Here is an 18,819-nt window from a genome sequence, read left to right on the forward strand (position 1 = left end):
TTGGTGGGGTTTTTTTATGGTTTTGAGTTTTGTTCCACATTGGAACAGTTGTTCTTAACTTTAATGCAGTCCCCTTATCAAGTGGCTGCATAGTCTGTTTCCATCTGCAAACTTTATTGACTTACCTTTCACATTTATACCTGCAGTCCAAGTCTATTAATTTGCCCTGAGGGCCCCTGTGTGCTACGTGCCCAGCCAGGTCTACTAGCACAGCCAGCATTCAGTGGGCATTCGCTGAGAGAGCTCCTGGGCCGCAGGCCAGGCCAGACCTCTGTTCCCTCTCACCAGGACAGCTGTGGGGGTCCCCACCAAGCAGCTACAGTGCAGGGGCCTTTCCAAACTATAGGCCCCTTCTCCCTCCCCCACCTCTTTGCTCTCCTTGACAGATGCCACCTCCGCACCTTCTTGTCCTCATGCTTACCGTGCTCTGCCTGCCATGGGGCATTTGCACATGCAGGTCCCTGTCCCAGGAATGCTACTCCTTCTCCCCCTTTGTCTAGTCCTCCATGCTTGGTCTGAGTCACTTTCCTAGGTAGCCCTCCTCGAGCCCATGAGCAGGTAAAAGCCCATCTCCCTTTTCCGTCCTGACCTGCTAGGGTGCAGTGTACAGATAACCCATGTGACGTTCCAATTTCTGTCCTGCTGCAGGCTGAGGGCCAGGGGTGGCTGTGGCACTGTCTTCCAGCCCCTGGCCTGGACACCCCCACCAGGCCCACCGGTAGCACTCAGTGAAGGTGCGTTGAATGGCTGACAGCACACACATTGGAACTGGCCATTCCAGGCGGTGCAGCACCAGGCCTGTGGGCAGAGTGGCCTGGTGGGTCTCCCTGGCATGGCCTGAAGGGTGTGTGTACTCTGCCTGTAGGTCCCCCAGCAGCCCCTGCCCACCATGGACCCAGACCCCCAGGCTGGTGTGCAGGTGGGCATGCGCGTGGTGCGTGGCATGGACTGGAAGTGGGGCCATCAGGATGGTGGTGAGGGCGGCGTGGGCACAGTGGTGGAGCTCGGCCGGCATGGCAGCCCCTCGACCCCCGACCGCACAGTCGTCGTGCAGTGGGACCATGGCACCCGCACCAACTACCGCGCTGGCTACCAGGGCGCCCACGACTTACTGCTCTATGACAACGCCCAGATCGGTGCGTCCAAGTCTGTGGGGGCTGCCAGGAAGGCAGGGCACTAGAGGCAGGGCTTTCCCACCTGACCTCATCCTGGCTCCACCCCAGGTGTTCGTCATCCCAACATCATCTGTGATTGCTGCAAGAAGCACGGGCTGCGGGGCATGCGTTGGAAGTGCCGAGTGTGCTTTGACTACGACCTGTGCACACAGTGCTACATGCACAACAAGCATGACCTCACCCATGCCTTCGAGCGCTACGAGACAGCCCACTCACGGCCGTGAGTACCACCACTTACCTGGCTGCAGCCTGCCAGCATCAGTCCTACCCGGGTGGAACCCAAGGCCTTGGACCTGCTGAAACCCGACCAGGCCTTGGCCTCTGTGAGCTCTCAGGCCTGGAGCTGCCACCCCACCTCGGGCTTAGACACAGCTATCTCCTGGGACAGTGAACAGTGGCAGGGCCATGGTCACTCAGAAATGGGCATTGAGCACCACCACCCCCTGCAGAGGGCAGCCACGTCTGTGGAACAGGCCCACAGAGGTGGAAGCTATGATCTGGCACCACCCCAAGAGGTAGCTCGGCCCTGTGCCGTGGGAGGGCATTCATGCAGCAACTTCAGAAGAGGCAGCCACATCCTCTGGGGCCACAGGCTGGCAGGGAGGCCGAGGCAGCGTGGCCAAGCTGGGAGCCATGTCTAAGGCAGAGCAGGGGAGACTTTATCCTGAATGTAATTTGAGGGGGCAGTCTCAGGAGAAAGAGTCTTGCTGTCTGTGGGTGTCTTTCTTTTCCAGAAATTGAACCCTTTTCTGAGCAGGTCCTGTGCCAAGCACTGAGAACAGCCTTGAAGGGAGACAGCAGGCTGGGAACAACTGCACACACACAGACTGTGCAGTGAGGAGGGCCTGGGGAACTTCCTCAGCCTAGCATCAGGGAAGTGGCTTGGGGAACACAGGTGGCAGGCTTGCTCCAGGGCCCTGAGCCCCCCAGGGTTTCTGAAGGCCCGTAGAGCCTCTTCCTAGAGTATAGAACTCACTGACCTGCCAGGCTGGTGCAGGGAAAGAGCTGGGCCTGGGAGCCGGGCCACAGCCAGGGTGCAAGTGAGCGCTGGGCATGGAGGAGCAAGGCTGGGCACAGTGGATGGCCTTTCCCATCTCATCTTGGCCCTGGCATGCCTCAGGATCTCCTCTCTTGCAGCATCACACTGAGTCCCCGGCAGAATCTCTCAAGGATCCCACTGAGGGGCATCTTCCAGGGGGCAAAGGTGGTTCGGGGCCCTGACTGGGAGTGGGGCTCTCAAGACGGTAAGTGGAAAGTGAGGTGGGCTGTTGCAGGGCTGTGGCAGGCTATGACTCAGCCTTGTGGTGCAGTCTTAGCCTACCAACAGGACCCACATCTCCCTAGGAGGGGAAGGGAAGGCAGGCCGTGTGGTGGATATCCGTGGCTGGGATGTGGAAACAGGCCGGAGTGTGGCCAGTGTGACATGGGCTGATGGCACCACCAACGTATACCGTGTAGGCCACAAGGGCAAGGTGGACCTCAAGTGTGTGGGCGAGGCAGCTGGTGGTTTCTACTACAAGGAGCACCTCCCACGGCTTGGTATGAGGCTGGCCCCACCTAATACCACGCACACCCTGCTCTGCTGCCCTCCTCCCTCAGCTCAGCATCTGTGGGCAAAGCAGGGATGAGGGCTGGCATGTGACATCCCAGTTGGGAGGGGGCACTGTCTGAGACCTCCTGCTGCCACCTACAGGTAAGCCAGCAGAGCTGCAGCGGAGGGTGAGTGCAGATGGCCCACCCTTCCAGCATGGAGACAAAGTCAAGTGCCTGCTGGACACAGATGTGCTGAGAGAGATGCAGGAGGGTCATGGCGGGTGGAACCCCAGGATGGCTGAGGTAAGCCACAGCCCATCTGCTGTGCCTATGCGCCCCTTCCCTCCCATGTCCTCTAGACCCCAGCACCCTCCTCCCCCAAGAGTCCTGCTCAGCCCAGCCACAGCCTCCGTGACGCACTACAGTTTATCGGACAGACGGGCACTGTGCACCGCATCACGGACCGTGGGGATGTGCGCGTGCAGTTCAGCAATGAGACCCGCTGGACCTTCCACCCCGGGGCGCTCATCAAGGTTTGCCACCAAGACCCCGGGTCTGAGGATGGGGGCGGGGAGTCAGGTCTATGAGGAGGCAAGAAGAAGCTGCACGTTGAGGGGAACCCAGGTGCTGAGGATACTGGGAGGCTTGAGTGGTCCAGCGGGGGTAAGGGGGATTCTTATCCTGAAGTCCCTTGGCCTGAAGCCAGTGCAGTGTTGGATGGGGGAAGCGGCACAGCTAGGTCAGCTTTCTAAATGGGCCCTCTGAGTGCAGCATGGGGAGCAGATGGGAGTGGTGGAGCAGCTGTGGGGAGGCCTATTAGGAGGGTAAGGAGGTGAACACTTGGCCCAGGGCACAGAGACAGAGCAGAGAGAGGGGCATGCGTGAGAGCTGTTCAGGAAGCTAGATGGCAGGAGGGGGAGGAGGGGCACCACAGGTAGGGACCTGGGAGGGGTGAAGAAAGCTCAGCTGTAGACCCGTAGTCAGGGACATGGGTGGGGTCTCGGGAGAAGCAAGTTTGGGGGCTGTTGGCAGGAAAGGTGCTGGAGGAGGAGCAGGCCTGGCCAGAGGCTCTGGGCTCACCCCCAGGCCATTCTGTCCCTAGAGGTGAGGCCCCTTTTACCCGTACCCTCCTCCGCAAGTTGGCTGGCTCTTGCCTATCACCCCCATGCTCTGGGAGGGCCTCCAGGGCTGCCCTGGTTCTCTTGGCTTTTGTCCAGCCTGAACCCCAAGTTGGGGGGTACCTCACATGCCACTCTGTCACTCAGCACAACTCCTTCTGGGTGGGCGATGTGGTCCGGGTCATCGATGATCTTGACACGGTGAAGCGGTTGCAGGCCGGGCACGGCGAGTGGACAGATGACATGGCCCCCGTGAGTGCCCACCCCACCTGTCCTCCTACTCTCCCGCCCCAGAGACTTGTTTGTGACCCAACCCTCTGCCCCTGTAGGCCCTGGGCCGCGTTGGGAAGGTGGTGAAGGTGTTTGGGGACGGGAACCTGCGTGTGGCGGTTGGCGGCCAGTTGTGGACCTTCAGCCCCTCCTGCTTGGTGGCCTACCGACCTGAGGAAGATGCCAATCTGGATGTGGCTGAGCGTGCCCGAGAGAACAAAAGTAGGGGCAAGGCTGGGTAGCCATTGGGGGTCTGGGGTTGCACTGACCCTCTGACCCCCTGACCTCCACCCTACTTCTAGGTTCCCTGAGCGTTGCCCTGGATAAGCTGCGGGCCCAGAAGGGTGACCCAGAGCACCCAGGGAGACTTGTGGTAGAGGTGGCACTGGGCAACGCAGCCCGGGCGCTGGACCTGCTGCGGCGGCACCCAGAGCAGGCGAGGCCTCAGGACCCCCTCCCCCACCCCCCCACATACACACACACCCCGCTAGTCCAAAGGATAGGGTGCTGAGGGCCCTGGGCTGATCTGCTGGCTGTACCGCAGGTGGATACCAAGAGCCAGGGCAGGACCGCCCTGCAGGTGGCCTCCTACCTGGGCCAGGTGGAGCTGGTGCGGCTGCTGCTGCAGGCACAGGCAGGCGTGGACGTGCCAGATGACGAGGGTAGCATGGCGCTACACTATGCAGCCCTGGGGTGAGGCCTGTTTGAGGTGTGGTATGAGGGCATATGGGGAAGGTCCAGCCTGCTGGCACAGTGCCCTTCTTGCTTCCTCCCCATAGGAACCAGCCAGAGGTTGCCAGGGTGCTTCTGAGCGCAGGCTGCAATGTTGATGCCCTCAACAGCTCTCGGAGCGCGGCCCTGCACGTGGCAGTGCAGAGGGGCTTCCTGGAGGTGGTGCGTGTGCTGTGCGAACGTGGTTGCGATGTCAATTTGCCCGTGAGTGTTGACTCCTCTGACTTCTATCCCTGTCCCAAGGGTCAGGGTGGTGGCTGGGTGGTTTTCCAGCTGAGTGACCCCAGCCCATCCCCTGATAGGATGCCCATGCTGACACACCCCTGCACTGTGCCATCTCAGCGGGCGCTGGCGCCAGCGGCATCGTTGAGATCCTTACCGAGGTGCCAGGCATCGATGTCACCGCCACCAACAGCCAGGGCTTCACACTGCTACACCATGCCTCACTCAAGGGCCATGCACTGTGAGTGAAACAGGCGGGTGGGCAGCTGGCCAGGCTATCGAGACAGTCCTTGGGCCGGGCCAGACCTCTCCACTCCTGCAGAGCTGTCCGGAAGATTTTGGCACGGGCCCGGCAGCTGGTGGATGCCAGGAAGGAGGATGGCTTCACAGCACTGCACCTAGCTGCCCTCAACAACCACCGTGACGTGGCCCAGATCCTTGTCCAAGAGGTGCTGGCACAGGGCTGAGGCCTACTGGGGACTGAGGAGTTTCCCTCCTGTGGGGGCTGAGCCCATGTCCCCTTGCCCTGTCGTAGGGCCGCTGTGATGTGAACCTGCGCAACCGGAAGCTCCAGTCTCCGCTGCACCTGGCTGTGCAGCAAGCCCATGTGGGGCTGGTGCCACTGCTGGTGGATGCCGGCTGCAGTGTCAACGCTGAGGATGAGGATGGAGACACTGCCCTGCATGTGGCACTGCAGCGGCACCAATTGTTGCCCCTGGCGGCTGACGGGGCCGGGGGGGACCCAGGGCCCATGCAGCTGCTGTCCAGGGTGAGGAAGTAGAGGCTGGTTGGGCTGAAGAGGTGTCCACTGGCTCCTGGCAGGGCCTGGGTGACTGTCTACTTTCATTGAAGGCCCAGGAAACCAGGACTTGGGGTGTGACACCTCCCACCACAGCCGTGGCCAGTGCTTCTGACCAGCTTGGAGAAGGAGCGAGGGTGGGGTCCAGTGGCAGGGAGTGGGTAGAGATGGGGCCTCAGAACACCAGCCCCTTCTACAAAGCAAGGGAGCGTTTCCTGCCTATTGCGGGGGGCCTCAGACAGGAAGGAGATGCCCAGGGAGCATACCTCTATTGCTAGGTGGCTGGAGACAGAGGGAGGTGGGGCTGGTGCCACCAAACTGTTCAGAGGTTACTCTAGTGCCCAGGGCTCATCAAGTCCATCTCCATGCCCAGCTGCAGGCCTCGGGCCTCCCAGGCAGCATGGAGCTGACAGTGGGCACGGCCATCGCTTGCTTCCTGGCGCTGGAGGGCGCTGATGTGAGCTATGCCAACCACCGTGGCCGAAGCCCGCTGGACCTGGCCGCTGAGGGCCACGTGCTCAAGGCCCTGCAGGGCTGCGCCCAGCGCTTCCGGTGAGCTTGCGCCAGGTGGGTATGGGGTCCACAAGCCGGCCAGGCACTTTAAAGCCCCTGTTCTTCCAATTCAGGGAGCGGCAGGCGGCAGAGAGCTGTGGAGGTGGGGGCGCAGCAAGTGCTCGGCATGTGCTTAGCACCCCCAACACGGTGACCAATCTGCACGTGGCGGCAGCAACAGCATCGGGGCCTGAGGCTGCCGAATGCCTAGTGTGCTCCGAGCTGGCGCTGCTAGTACTCTTCTCACCGTGCCAGCACCGCACTGTGTGCGAGGGTGAGTAGCTGTGGGCTGGGCGGGGGAAGGCGGCAGAGGAAAGATGAGTCCCCTTTCAACGCGCCCTCCTCCCCTCACCTCCGCAGAGTGCGCTCGCCGCATGAAGAAGTGCATCAGGTGCCAGGTGGCCATCAGCAAGAAACTGCGTCCAGGTGAGTGCGGCGGGCCTCAGCAGACCCTCCGCTCACAGCAAACATATGGGGCGAGCGCCCCGCCTGGCCACGGCCCGCTTCCTGTGCACCTGTAGTCCACTGCTTGTCGTATCCCCGCCCCAGCGAGGCTCACCCCTATCCCCACTCCCACTTCCTGCAGACGGTACGGAGGTGTCAAGCGCTCCGCTTGTGCCTGGCCCACCACGACAGCTGGTGGAGGAGCTGCAGAGTCGTTACAGGCAAATGGAGGAGCGTATCACCTGTCCCATCTGCATCGACAGCCACATCCGCCTCGTGTTCCAGTGCGGCCACGGCGCGTGCGCGCCCTGCGGCGCGGCTCTCAGCGCCTGCCCCATCTGCCGCCAGCCGGTGCGCGACCGCATCCAGATCTTCGTGTGAGCCGGCTGAGCCCGGCACCCCCGCCCCATGTTTTATAAAAAGATCCATGCACTTTGCTGCCTCTGCCTGTCTGCGTGCGTCAGTCCCCACGCTCTTGATCGCCCCCTGTGCCCACCCCACACCCCCCTGTCCCCACCCAGCCCTTCTCCATATCTGGCCGGGCTCCAGCCAAATGCCCCCACTCCTGGCCGCCAGCCCTATGTGCCGTGCTGCCACAGCTTTTCCAGCCCCTGCTTCCAGGCCAGAAACCGCTTTCCTGGTTCGGCACAGGCTGCCCCTTGTCTTCCCTCCTCTTCCTCGCCTTGGTTGGGCAGAGCCAGGGACCGGACCGGAACCGCGCTGTCTGTGCTCCAGCTGCGCGCTGAGTGGGCCCGCTCACACCGCCCTCGGGCCACCCCTCCCCATTCGAGAGGCCGGGACCCGATGTCAGCCCAGCTTGAAGACTGAGTCTTCCAGCAGTACCCCTGCCAGCTCCCAGGCACTTTCTCTTCCGTCTCTCTGGGTGCAGGCCGCGTCTCCGCGGGGACCAGGGGTCCAGGCTGAGCAGGGAATGGGGGGATGGCGGCCAGCCTAATCTCAGGCCCAGAAATCATGTGACCAGGGGGATGGGACACGGACCTGGCGAGGGGATGGGACACGCGGGGGTGGGGGTAGGGGGGTAGCTTGTTGGAGTAAATATTTAGCCACGGAGTGGAGCGCTGCCTTGGGCTGAAGCCGGCGCTTTCCAAGAACACCCGCCTCGTGCGGCCTCCTGCCAGCTATTTGGCGCTGACCCCTCCGGCCAGACCAGGCTGTCACCCTGGCTAAACCGGGATGGAGCGAGGGGAGGGGACTGGCGCCCCTTCTCCCAGTCTGCCCTGCCCTCAAGGGCCATTGCCAGCCCTGATCCCTCTCCCCGCCCAGAGGCGCCCAGCCAACCCCCGCCTGCTCGGCCCGCCGCCCCGTCGTATTTCTGGGGCTCAGTGCACCCACTCTTCTTCCCCTCTCAACCTGGACTGTTCCAGACCCTCTACGACCCGCGCTGAGCTCGGTTTCCCGTTTCTCTCTCTTGGTGGACCCCTTCCCCTTCTGCTCAGAGGGCGCCAAGCGGGGACTCGGGCTTCCACCCTTCTCCACACAACCCGTTACCCCTCACACCTACCTGGGGGTCCTGCCCTCCCAGATCCGCCCTTCTATTGGCCTCTTCCTGGCGCCCCCAGGCCCCTGTGCCCCTATCCCGCAGTTTTGTCCCCTCTACAGGCTCCTTCCTAACGCCACGTCCCCACGTCTGCCCCCCCTCTCCGCCTCGTCAGCCGCCCCACACTCAGTCGTCGCGTCCCCTCCCCTCCCCTCGGCTCTCGTAGGGACGTGTCCTGGGCTGGCCCCACTGAGCCGCCTGGTCCAGGACGGAGGCTCGACTCTCAGGCCTTATCCGATGTCTGGGGTGGGGGGCTCCATTTGGAGAAAAAGTTCTTGGGTCATTCAGCCTCCAGCTGGTGAGGAGACCCCATTGACGACCCGTCACCTAGCCTGAGCCCCAGGCGTACGTTCCTTCCCTGGCCTCCAGAGACCTCCACTCTCTGGGGGTCGTCCTCCACGGACCGCTCCAAGTGGCCCCGCCCGGCAGCCCTTGCCCAGGCCACTGCCACTGACTGACAGGACGCGGGTCTCCGCGGCCCAAGCTGCAGCGGCAGGGCGCTCCGACCGCTGTCGGCCAGCTGGTTCCCTTCTGGGCGGCCGCCCCCCTGCCCCTCCCGGCGGGTCCTGTAACCCGATCCGCCCCGCCCCCCTCGCCTAGCAGCCCCACGCGCCTGACACCGAGTCCGCAGCGCCATGGGCCGCGGGGCCTGCGCCCCCACGGAGGCGTCAGGGGTTCCAGGACAGGGCCTCCGGCTCGGAGCTGTCCTGGGCGCCCTGTGCCTGCTCCCCGCGCTAGTGCTGCTGGCCCGGTGGGGGATCCCCGCGGCGCAGGTGAGAGAGGGCGGCTGGGCGGGGCTGGGAACAGGGGTTCAGGAGGGTGTGTCTTGGTGTCGGGGGCATCCGTGGGTACGTGCGTCCGTGGGTCCAGCCGCTGGGTTGGGGGGGGGAAGACGGCACATCTGGCTCCAGCCCCGCCCACTCAGTTCTTGCCAGTTTTCAGTAACCGTTTTCTTCTTCGTATAAAATAAGCAGAAAGGGGCAAAAGCCGAAAGACCTAAAAGGGAACAGTCAGCACCTGCAGCCCCCACCCCCTCCTCTAGCCTCTTCCCTCAGCCTCGGGGTTGGGGACCCTTCTTGCTGCCTTCCCATGCCTTTTGCTTCTCTTGAAGGGAGATGTGGAAGTGTCTGAGCTGGTGGCTGTCCCTGCCAGCACCGTCCCTGGCCCACCACTCCCTCAGGGACCCCGCCGACGCCGGTACACATTGACCCCTGCCAGGCTGCGCTGGGACCACTTCAACCTCACATACAGGTGTGGACCCTGGGCCTGGGGGCGGCCCTCACCTAGCTGCACTGCCCCTGACTTGAAGGTCCTCTCAGGTCTCAGGATCCTCACCTTCCTACCACCCCTGACTCCCCTCCAGGATCTCCTCCTTCCCATTGCCCCTGACCTTGACGCCCCTCAGGATCCTCTCCTTCCTACTGCTCCAACCTTGTTCTCTGCCTCTCCCACCTCTACCCCTTGCTCCAGGATCCTCTCCTTCCCACGGAACCTGCTGAGTCGCAGTGAAACCCGCCGGGGCCTGGCTGCAGCCTTCCGCATGTGGAGTGAAGTGTCTCCCTTCAGCTTCCGAGAAGTGGCTCCTGAGCAGCCCAGCGACCTCCGCATAGGTGGGCGCCTGCCCTGCCCTGACCCAGCCCCGTCCGCGGTCTGCTCAGCCCCATGCTCCCCCCAGGCTTCTACCCAGTCAACCACACGGATTGCCTGTCTTCGGCCCTGCACCACTGCTTCGATGGCCCCACGGGAGAGCTGGCCCACGCCTTCTTTCCCCCTCACGGTGGCATCCACTTCGATGACAGCGAGTACTGGGTGCTGGGCCCCACGCGATACAGCTGGAAGAAAGGTGACCTGTGCTGTCCCCTCCTAGGTCACCCCTCCCTGATGCTGGGCACCAGCAGGACTTTTGGTGGGGGAGGCGATTTGGGGTCAAACTAACTGGGTAGGGAGGCATGGGGGGAAGGGCGAGGGCTTGAGGTTCCAGCCCCTCCAACCACCCCCCACTCGTGTGGCTGCTGAGGGCCCCGAGCTGCATTCCTGGAGCCCGAGTCATCTCCTGTCCCGGGATGCTGTTATCTTCCGAGGCCATGGTGGCTCCACGTGGCACAGCCAGCAGGGTGGAGGCCCCAGGCCGGGGTCTTCACAGCCCTGACCCCTGGGCCTGCAGGCGTGTGGCTCACAGACCTGGTGCACGTGGCAGCCCACGAGATTGGCCACGCGCTGGGCCTGATGCACTCGCAGCATGGCCGGGCCCTGATGCACCTCAACGCTACTCTGCGAGGCTGGAAGGCGCTGTCCCAGGATGAGATGTGGGGGCTGCACCGGCTCTATGGTGAGGGACAGGAAAAGGGGTGCCTGGGAATGGGGCTGGGGGACAGCGTTGTGGGTGAGGACGGAGGGGTGCCAGTGAAAATGGGGACTGGGGGCAGGAAGCTTGGGTGGGCGGGATGCAAGCCCAAGTGGGGGTGGGGATGAGGTCCTGAGCTGGGGCCACCCACTGCAGGCTGCCTGGATCGGCTCTTCGTGTGTGCGTCCTGGGCACGGAGGGGCTTCTGCGATGCCCGACAGAGGCTCATGAAGCGACTCTGCCCCAGCAGTTGTGACTTTTGCTATGGTGACATCAGGGTGGAGGGGTGGGGGAGGTTCGTTTGTGCCCTGTATGGGGAGATGGGGGCACTGACATGGTACTCTTCCCTTCCTCGGAGCAGAGTTCCCCTTCCCCACAGTGGCTGCCACCCCACCACCCCCCAGGACCAAGACCAAGCTAGTGCCTGAAGGCAGGAACATGACCTTCCGCTGTGGTCAGAAGATCCTGCACAAGAAGGGCAAAGTGTAGTGAGTGCAGGGGCAGGCCTAGAGGTTGGGAACGGCAGGGCCTTGGAGGGAGGGCAGGTAGGGGCACTGGGTGGGGGTTACCAGGCGGAACCGCAGTGGGCGGGCAGCCTAGTGTAGCCAGCCCCCCACCCCACCCCCCACAGCTGGTACAAGGACCAGGAGCCCCTGGAGTTCTCCTACCCTGGCTACCTGGCACTGGGTGAAGCACACCTGAGCATCATTGCCAACGCCATCAATGAGGGCACCTACACATGCGTGGTGCGCAGGCGCCAGCGCGTGCTCACTACCTACTCTTGGCGCGTCCGCGTTCGGAGCTAGTGTACCTCTCGCAGCCGGGGCCCGCAGGAAGGGGGGCTGATAAAGCGTTTTCTCTATTAGTCTGTTTCTGCTTGTTCTTGGGGGGAAGGTGTTCTGGGCCTGGGCTGCAGTCTTGGTGGGGAGTCCTAGAGGCCAATACAGGCTTCATTCTCCTCACAGCTCCTTTGGGGTCAGGATGTGTCCTGCAAAGGCAGGCAAAGGGCCTTCCCAATTGGGCTTCTCCTTACACAGTGGGGTCATCTGAGGGCCAAGAGCCTGTATCACTGGTGAGGGGCAGGCAGGCTGACCCGGGTCAGAGCCTGGAGTCATCCAGGGTTTGCCTAGAGGTGGATAAGGCAAGGAAGGTTTCCTGCAGGAAGCAGCTGGGCCTCCAAAGCCTTTCCTGATGGAGAGTGAGAGGGTGAGGCCAGGGTGAGGACGTCAGCAGGAGTGGGAGAACTCAGCACTGAGGGACTGTTTGCCTGGCTGGGTGATGACTAGCTTAGACAGAGGTATGCGGCCCCTGGCCCCCTCGGCTGCCAGCAACTGGTACTCTTCCAACCAGACCAGGTGCCACAGGCCAGGAGTCATGGGCAGCCCTACTGCCCTCGCCCCCAGGCTACATCTTTCACAGTGTCTCCCCTGGCTGGGTACCAGCTCTTGTATCTAGCTCCTGACAAAATGACTTCTGGGCCTTTTCCTCCACTTGGGCACAGTGCTGGCCTGAGGTGGCTGGGGGAAGTGGCACCAGAAATAAGGTCAGAGACACCAGCACTTAGAGCTATCCTGTGTCTACACATGTCCCAGCACAAAGGAACCATGCTCATGAGACCCAGCTGCTGGAAGGAGAACATGCTAGAGCTTTTTCAAGAATAGTTTACTACATTTAAAAACTCTTAACAAACTATTTAAAAAAAAAAAAAAAAAACCCTCCTGTTCGAGGATAGCAAACACAGTAGCGTAATGGAGCCGGGGCCACGTGGACAATGCTGGAGGGAATCCAGCCCACGAGCCTGGGTCACTGAGTTGAGCAACCACAGGAGGAAGGAGCAAAGCACTCCAGATGTGACAAAGAAAGTCTGCAGGCCAGGAGATGAATCCTGCAAGACTGAAACAAAAAACACACTCCTGGCCCCAAATTATCATTGTCCAACTGGCTGGTCATTGCTCAGCTTGGCTGTCTCCTTGTGTGTGCGTGTGTAAACATGCAAGCGTGTGTGCACGTGTGCGTATGTGTAGGGGAGGAGGTGCCTTACGTTCTGGTCCCTTGACACCCCACCTCTCCATGCTGGACACCCCAAGGGCAAGTCTGATCCATCTGAAAAAATACAGTCTTTCCCTCTACAACAAGGAAAATATGATTTAATTCTACAAATTTACAAACCAAAATGAAATAAAAACATGGAAAATGAAGTAAGAACATGACAAGGAGCTCTGAGTCTGGGCTTCTCGGCCCCCGCGGTCCCTGCAGCTTGGGTTCTGGATCACAGTCTAGACGAAGACACTATTTAGCCACTCCTGTTGCCAACCAGAGCCTTGTGTCCCTGGCCCTGTGTGGCCAGGCCCCACCCTTGGGGAGTGTGCTGCATCCTGCTCTGAGGTCAAAACTTTAGGCTGAAGCCAGGACCAGCAGCTGAGGCTCCCTGGTTGGTGGTGGTCAGATGGAAGCCAGTCTCCTTGAGGTCATCATCACCCTGGGGGCAAATCAGTGTACCCTGAGGACCTGGCCCCCAGCTGATCCCACCCATGAGGATCCCTCTCCTACCTTCTCCTGGCACCCTCCCTATGAGGACCCTCCCTCCAACAGATCCCTCCCTATAAAAATTCCCCTGAAGTCAGCCCAGCCTTCGAGGAGCCCTCCCTCCTGCCAAGCCCTGCCCCTCACCAGCTGGCTGTAGCCCAGGCCCCCCTCGGGCGGCCGTGGGCTGGTGCCACGCTTCACCCGCTGCTGCTCGCTCTTGGCAGGCCACGTGGGGAACATGGAGGGGTCAATGGGAAGCGGGGTCTCACGGAAATACTCATGCTTGAGGCCATCTTCAGCGTTGATCCTCCGCCCAGGGAAGTAGGTCAGAAACCTGGGAGGAACAGGGTACCTGGGGTCTAGAATGCAGTGGGGCAGCAGAGCTTCAAGGTGGGGTAGGGGGGACGAAGGGGGCAGGATGAGCAAAAGGCCCAGGCTGCCAAGGGCAGTGTGAGCTGGGAGAGAGGCAGTTCTAGAAGGTGGTGACATAGGAAGGCCTGGGCCAGCACTGGGCTCTGCAGCTACAGCAATGAGGCAGATGGCCCCCACTGGTGGGAACACTTACTTATTCATGAGGTCAAAGCCCTGGTCTGAGAGCAGTGCACCAAAGCGCTTGCGGAGGTTGTTGTAGGGGTACTCAGTGAACGTCATCTTCTTGACTGCAGGCAGGTCACTGTAACCAGGCCAGATTTTCTCACTGGGGGTCCCCAGGTCCTAGGAAGGAAGGGACACATCAGAATAGCCTGGCCCCACCACAGGGAAGGGTCTATCACCTGGCAGCTGACTCCCAGTCTGATCATCAGAGACTGGCCCACTGAGCAATCACCAGAGTGACTGCCATGCTCGTCCAGGCCCAGCACGTGGCCCCCATACCTTAAACACTTTGTTGATCTGGTCAATCTCTGACTTCCCAGGAAACAGGGGCTTCTGAGTCAACAGCTCCCCGAAGATGCAACCCACAGACCACATGTCAATGGCTGTGGAGTACTCCTGCAAGACCAGGTACCTGGCTTAGCTGTGTCAAGAGCAAGCAGGCAGATAGCTCTGCAGGCTCATGGAGTCCTGCAGGCTGTGTTCCCCCCACCAGATACCTGCACACACTCACCTTGGCACCAAGCAGGAGCTCTGGGGCACGATACCACAGGGTCACTACAACTGGGGTGTAGGCCTTTAGTGGGGACCCATACTCACGTGCCAGCCCAAAGTCACCCACCTAGAAAGGCAGAGGGAAGGACTAGTGTGACAAGTCCTGTGGCAGTGTGGCTGGCAGAGGGTGGGAGGGTGGCAGAGGTGATGGATGAGGGCAATGGTGGGGGTGGGTGGGAGGCATGGAGGTGAAGGCAGCAGGGGGTGGTAGTGCAGGGGGTGTGAGTGTGGACGGGGTGAGATGGGTCCACCTTGAGGACGCCAGCGTGGCTCAGCAACAGGTTGGACGTCTTGAGGTCACGGTGCAGGATCCAGTTGTCATGGAGATGCCTCACTCCCCGCAGCAGCTGGATCATCAGGGTCTTCACCTCCCCTGGTGGGACAGATGGATCACACACCATCACCCCCTCTGCTGTGATATGGCACAGGAGAGCTGTGCTATGAGGGACTGGTCCCTGGGGCATCCCCGGAGTGTGAGAGAATGCTTTAGGCACCTGGAAGGCCAGGGCTCTCCCTGGTGTCAGAGTTTAAGGATGGCGAGTGCTTCCACTTGAAGACCCAGGGCTCCCACTTGCTGCTGGCAATACCCATGAGGGACTGTGTTGACACCTGAAGTTGTACTGATGCCCTCACAACAAAATTCCTGTCTCTATGCCACTGCAGCCCCACCCACCATCCCCTTGCCCCTGTCCCGCCCCCCCCAACTCCCCGATGGCTGTGGCTGTACCAGCTTATCCCCAGAGTAGCCCAAGGTGGCCTTGGCATTACCTGGCAGAAAGGGCTGCTTCATGGTCTCCATGAGGCTCTTGAGGTCATGTTCCACATAGTTCATCACAATGTAGATCTTATCCATGTTGCTGCCCACGACGATCTCCTAGGAGACAGTGGGGGTGAACACACACTGGGGAAGAGCCCATCTATCCCAGGGGACAGGGTATCAGGCCCAAGCAGGGTGGGTGCGGATGGAGTGGGTACAGCCTTACTCTGACAGTGACGATGTTGGGGTGCTGGGCCTTGAGGATGGTGTTGATCTCTCTTAGTGATGTGATAGGAAAGCCCTCCTTTTCCTTTTCCATCTTCAGTCGTTTCAGAGCCACAATTTCATCTGTAACAAAACAGTTTAAAAAGAGGAGCTGAGAAAATGTTCCTAAAAGACCACATTAAGAGTATCAATGCAGTTCACTGGAGTTTTAACTTCTGCTTATGAAGTGTTTGTTACCCTGCAGTGAGAGAGCACCTTTAGCTGAGAGCCCAAGTGCAGCAGGGGCAGTGAGAGGAAAGCCTGCACAAGAAACCAAGGCACCTTCCCTAAGGCTCCTTCCCAAATAGCTAGGTGGCCTTCTTGTTCACTGGCACCTGCAGGGGTAACGGAGGAAGCTGACCAACCCCAGCATCTCAATATACCAAAGGTAACCACCACCTAGGGCTCCGATGGCCACCAGCCTTGGTTTTCTTTTTTTTAATTGTGATTTGGGTGAAAATTTACAGAGCAAATTCACTTTCCATACAGTAGCTCACATACACTTTGTCTCATGACATTGACTATAGTTTATCACAGTGCAACAGCTCCCCTCCCACTTCCTCCCCATAGTTACCTCTTCCCTGTGTCCTTCCCTCCATGCACTCCTGCCTCCTGAGCTGTCTCCCTGTGCATAAACAGCCCTTCTATTCTCCCATGATTGTTCTCTCCAAGGAGTGTATCTACCTAATGTAAATGTTCAACTCATATGTCTGTCTTTTGTTTGGCTAGAAGCCACAAGAGTGGGTTCAATTCCAGACCTGAAGGCAGCTAGGGGCCATAGTCTCAGTGGTCCATCAGTCTCTATCAAACCAGCAAACCTGGTCCCTTTCTGCCTTGACTTTCTAAAAACAACAAATATGAGTGTGGGGGAAGCTGGATTAGGAGTGACTCTAGACACTGCTCCAGTGGCCAAGCCATCAAGACCAACACAGGACATGCCGTACAGGGACCCATGGGGACATTTCTATTTCCGGCATCCATGTCCACATGCAGGTGACCTACACTTCCTGGCACCTTCGCCTGTCTCCATGCACCCTCCTCTGAGAGCCAGTAGAGCTGTGCTATACTAGAACACTCAGCCCTGCTCTCACCACAGGGAGGGTGCCCCACTCCACAGCACACCACTCACCCATTTGGCCTCTCAAGCAAGTGGATGGCCAGGCTCTCTAGGCCCCAGTCTCTGCCCCTTCCCTTTGTGGGGCCACCATGGACTCTACCCACCTGTTTTTTTGTCCTTTGCTCTGTAGACCACCCCGTATGTGCCCTCTTCAATCCTATTCAGGCACTGGAACTCCTCTACGCTCCGGCAGCCCTGGGGGAATTAGGGGGATGAAGGCTGGGCCAGGGCCATGGTGCTGGGTCAGGGCCATGCTTTCTTCAGGTCCCCAGGCTGGGTTAGAACCCCCTGGACTGGGCCAGGATCCTGGGCTGGGCAGGACTGTTTTATCCTCAGGTCCAGAGGCTTGCCCCTCTGCCTGTTCACTGTGCCCACACAGAGTAGCGTAGCAAAACCCCTGGTTGTGTCCTTGGGATATGCCAGAGTGAGGCTGGAAGGAGGACCAGGAGCAACTTTCTCCTTTCTCTACTGGCTTCTGTGAGCCTGGGCCACTTTATTATGGATACAATTAAGCAAAGCCCTCCACACTGGCACTTCAGTGTGAAGACCCAGGGCTGCCTTGTGCTGACCTCCAACACCCACTCTCTATGCACCTCTTCATGCCTCCCCACACCCGGGGCCACAGATGGCATGGTCAACCAGTGTAGGCCCAGATGAGCTATGTGGCTCTGACAATTGTGGGGCAGGTGCCTTTACACTGGGGGCAGCTGCCTGGTGCTCTGTGTGCCACACAACTGTCCTGGGTTCTTCATTGCAGCAGCAGCACAACTAGACTTTCCCCACAGAGCTCACAGCTTTATGCCAGTACATATCTGCTAGGGAGGACTCTCTGGGCGTTTGTGCACCTGGCCATGTGCCCATTGATGCAGGTCCCTCACACCCGGCCTTGGGAAAGTGAAGGCATGAACTAGCTCTCCTGTGCCCAAACTGCCACACCTTGTTCCTACTGCTGAGACCCCAAGGCCCTCCCACATTTGGCATGGCTGAGAACAATCAACAGGGCCCGGTGACCCAGCCTGCTGGGCCATGAAGGTGAAAACAAATAATACTTGGCTGTCAAGCCCACCCCACCCCATGGTGCCCTGCACCCAGGTGTGACCCATGCAGCCCTATGGTGCAGCCTCCCTGGAACACACCGGGACCATGCTGTGCGTTTGGGTGGCAGGGACTGACCTGCAGGGTGGGCAGGAACTTACCTGCAGGGCGGGCAGGTACTTGGGCAGCTCCTGCTTGAGCTCGATTGGTGACAGAGCAGGGGAGTCAGGCACACAGTCTCCTTCAGTGAGGGCGCTGCTCTGTGGGGTCCCCTCGCCCCCTTCTTCCTCCCCTTCCTCACTCTCTCCAGAATCACGGTCAAATCGTGACTCTGGAACTTCAAAGGATACCACATTACAGAACCAGGAGCAAGCATGTGCCAAGATGCTCTCTCCACTCTGGGGAACACCCTGAGTACGCAGAAAACCCTGGGTGCTACTGAGGCCCTGCCCTGGAAAACTGTGCCCCCATACTAGGGACACAAGACGAGAGAGGGACTGTCTGCAGGGCAGCTACTTACCAACGAGGACGTGGTTTTCATTTTCTCGCTCGTCGTCCTCACTCATTTCCTCTTCGCTCACTTCTTCTGCAAGAGAAAGCAGGTGTCCACCCAGGTGACTGGAGCCAGCGTCGCGCTGCAGCACGCGCCAGACCCCTCGACAGGCAGAATGAGGGTCAGTTTAGCTGATGGAAATCAAGAATTGTCTCAATAATTGTGTTGGGATCTGGTGGAGCCCCAGGTAGCATTTCAAAATGTTTTAAAAGACTTTACGTTACTTTCCTGTGTTTTCTACATGCTCTACAATGAATAGAGGTGCTCTTAGGATTCAAGTTTTAAAGACCACCCCTGCATTCTCACCAGCTGACTGTTCAGAAGCATCCTCAGAATTGCTCCCCGTCTCCTCCTCCTCTTCCTCCTCCTCCTCCTCTTCCTCCTCCTCTTCCGACTCCTCACTACTGCTCCCCTCTTCCTCCTCTTCCTCTTCTTCCTCCTCCTCCTCTTCCTCTGAGCCAGATCCCGACTCCGCTTGAGGAAGGACACATAGTCGTGAGGTGAGCCTGCTGCCCTGGCCTCCACAGAGGCCTGGGCCAGGTGCACGGCCAGGTGTGCAGCTACCTGAGGAGGACTCCGCTGAGCTGGTCTTCCTCTCACTGTCGCTGACATCTTGCAAATCAGAAAGGGGGTCTCTTTCTTCCATTTTCTCTTCTTTCACTGTGAAACAAAGC

At 60.0% G+C, this 18,819-nt stretch overlaps 3 protein-coding genes across 3 annotated transcripts in view; 2 read left to right on the top strand and 1 right to left on the bottom strand.

The window, feature by feature from the left end:
* The first annotated feature begins 889 nt into the window (after positions 1-889).
* Positions 890-7,226, top strand: MIB2 (MIB E3 ubiquitin protein ligase 2). Its single transcript, XM_007945417.1, has 18 exons — positions 890-1,136; positions 1,224-1,395; positions 2,313-2,419; positions 2,520-2,714; positions 2,869-3,011; positions 3,134-3,241; positions 3,974-4,078; positions 4,156-4,318; positions 4,399-4,532; positions 4,641-4,789; positions 4,876-5,032; positions 5,131-5,291; positions 5,373-5,499; positions 5,586-5,819; positions 6,223-6,401; positions 6,476-6,675; positions 6,762-6,827; positions 6,988-7,226. The coding sequence occupies exons 1-18, from the start codon at positions 890-892 to the stop codon at positions 7,224-7,226; spliced, it is 2,886 nt and encodes a 961-aa protein (XP_007943608.1).
* Positions 7,227-9,038: 1,812 nt separating this feature from the next.
* On the top strand, positions 9,039-11,553 carry MMP23B (matrix metallopeptidase 23B). Its single transcript, XM_042781606.1, has 8 exons — positions 9,039-9,212; positions 9,536-9,654; positions 9,874-10,013; positions 10,079-10,246; positions 10,568-10,732; positions 10,904-11,014; positions 11,109-11,235; positions 11,379-11,553. The coding sequence occupies exons 1-8, from the start codon at positions 9,039-9,041 to the stop codon at positions 11,551-11,553; spliced, it is 1,179 nt and encodes a 392-aa protein (XP_042637540.1).
* Positions 11,554-13,133: 1,580 nt separating this feature from the next.
* The window catches only part of LOC103200839 (cyclin-dependent kinase 11B), a 32,000-nt gene continuing 26,314 nt past the window's right edge, over positions 13,134-18,819 (bottom strand). Inside the window, exons 7-19 of the mRNA XM_007945422.2 lie at positions 18,710-18,805; positions 18,452-18,619; positions 18,113-18,178; positions 17,754-17,929; positions 16,662-16,752; positions 15,403-15,524; positions 15,188-15,293; positions 14,671-14,792; positions 14,379-14,486; positions 14,147-14,263; positions 13,839-13,987; positions 13,418-13,607; positions 13,134-13,226 (exon numbers count right to left, since the gene is read on the bottom strand). Coding sequence (XP_007943613.1) covers positions 13,134-13,226; positions 13,418-13,607; positions 13,839-13,987; positions 14,147-14,263; positions 14,379-14,486; positions 14,671-14,792; positions 15,188-15,293; positions 15,403-15,524; positions 16,662-16,752; positions 17,754-17,929; positions 18,113-18,178; positions 18,452-18,619; positions 18,710-18,805 — 1,604 coding nt within the window. The remainder of the gene's footprint in view (positions 13,227-13,417; positions 13,608-13,838; positions 13,988-14,146; positions 14,264-14,378; positions 14,487-14,670; positions 14,793-15,187; positions 15,294-15,402; positions 15,525-16,661; positions 16,753-17,753; positions 17,930-18,112; positions 18,179-18,451; positions 18,620-18,709; positions 18,806-18,819) is intronic.

Source organism: Orycteropus afer, unplaced genomic scaffold (assembly GCF_000298275.1).
Source record: "Orycteropus afer afer isolate SDZICR_OR568_19922 unplaced genomic scaffold, OryAfe1.0 scaffold00136, whole genome shotgun sequence".
Lineage (NCBI taxonomy): Eukaryota > Metazoa > Chordata > Mammalia > Tubulidentata > Orycteropodidae > Orycteropus > Orycteropus afer.

Coding starts and splice junctions, on each gene's coding strand:
- MIB2 (XM_007945417.1), top strand. CDS start 890: ATGGACCCAGACCCCCAGGCTGGTGTGCAGGTGGGCATGCGCGTGGTG. Junction 2,715..2,868: donor GGAGCACCTCCCACGGCTTG/GTATGAGGCTGG, acceptor TGCCACCTACAG/GTAAGCCAGCAGAGCTGCAG. Junction 6,828..6,987: donor CAGCAAGAAACTGCGTCCAG/GTGAGTGCGGCG, acceptor CACTTCCTGCAG/ACGGTACGGAGGTGTCAAGC.
- MMP23B (XM_042781606.1), top strand. CDS start 9,039: ATGGGCCGCGGGGCCTGCGCCCCCACGGAGGCGTCAGGGGTTCCAGGA. Junction 9,213..9,535: donor GGGCGGGGCTGGGAACAGGG/GTTCAGGAGGGT, acceptor GAAGTGTCTGAG/CTGGTGGCTGTCCCTGCCAG. Junction 11,015..11,108: donor CAGTTGTGACTTTTGCTATG/GTGACATCAGGG, acceptor TCCTCGGAGCAG/AGTTCCCCTTCCCCACAGTG.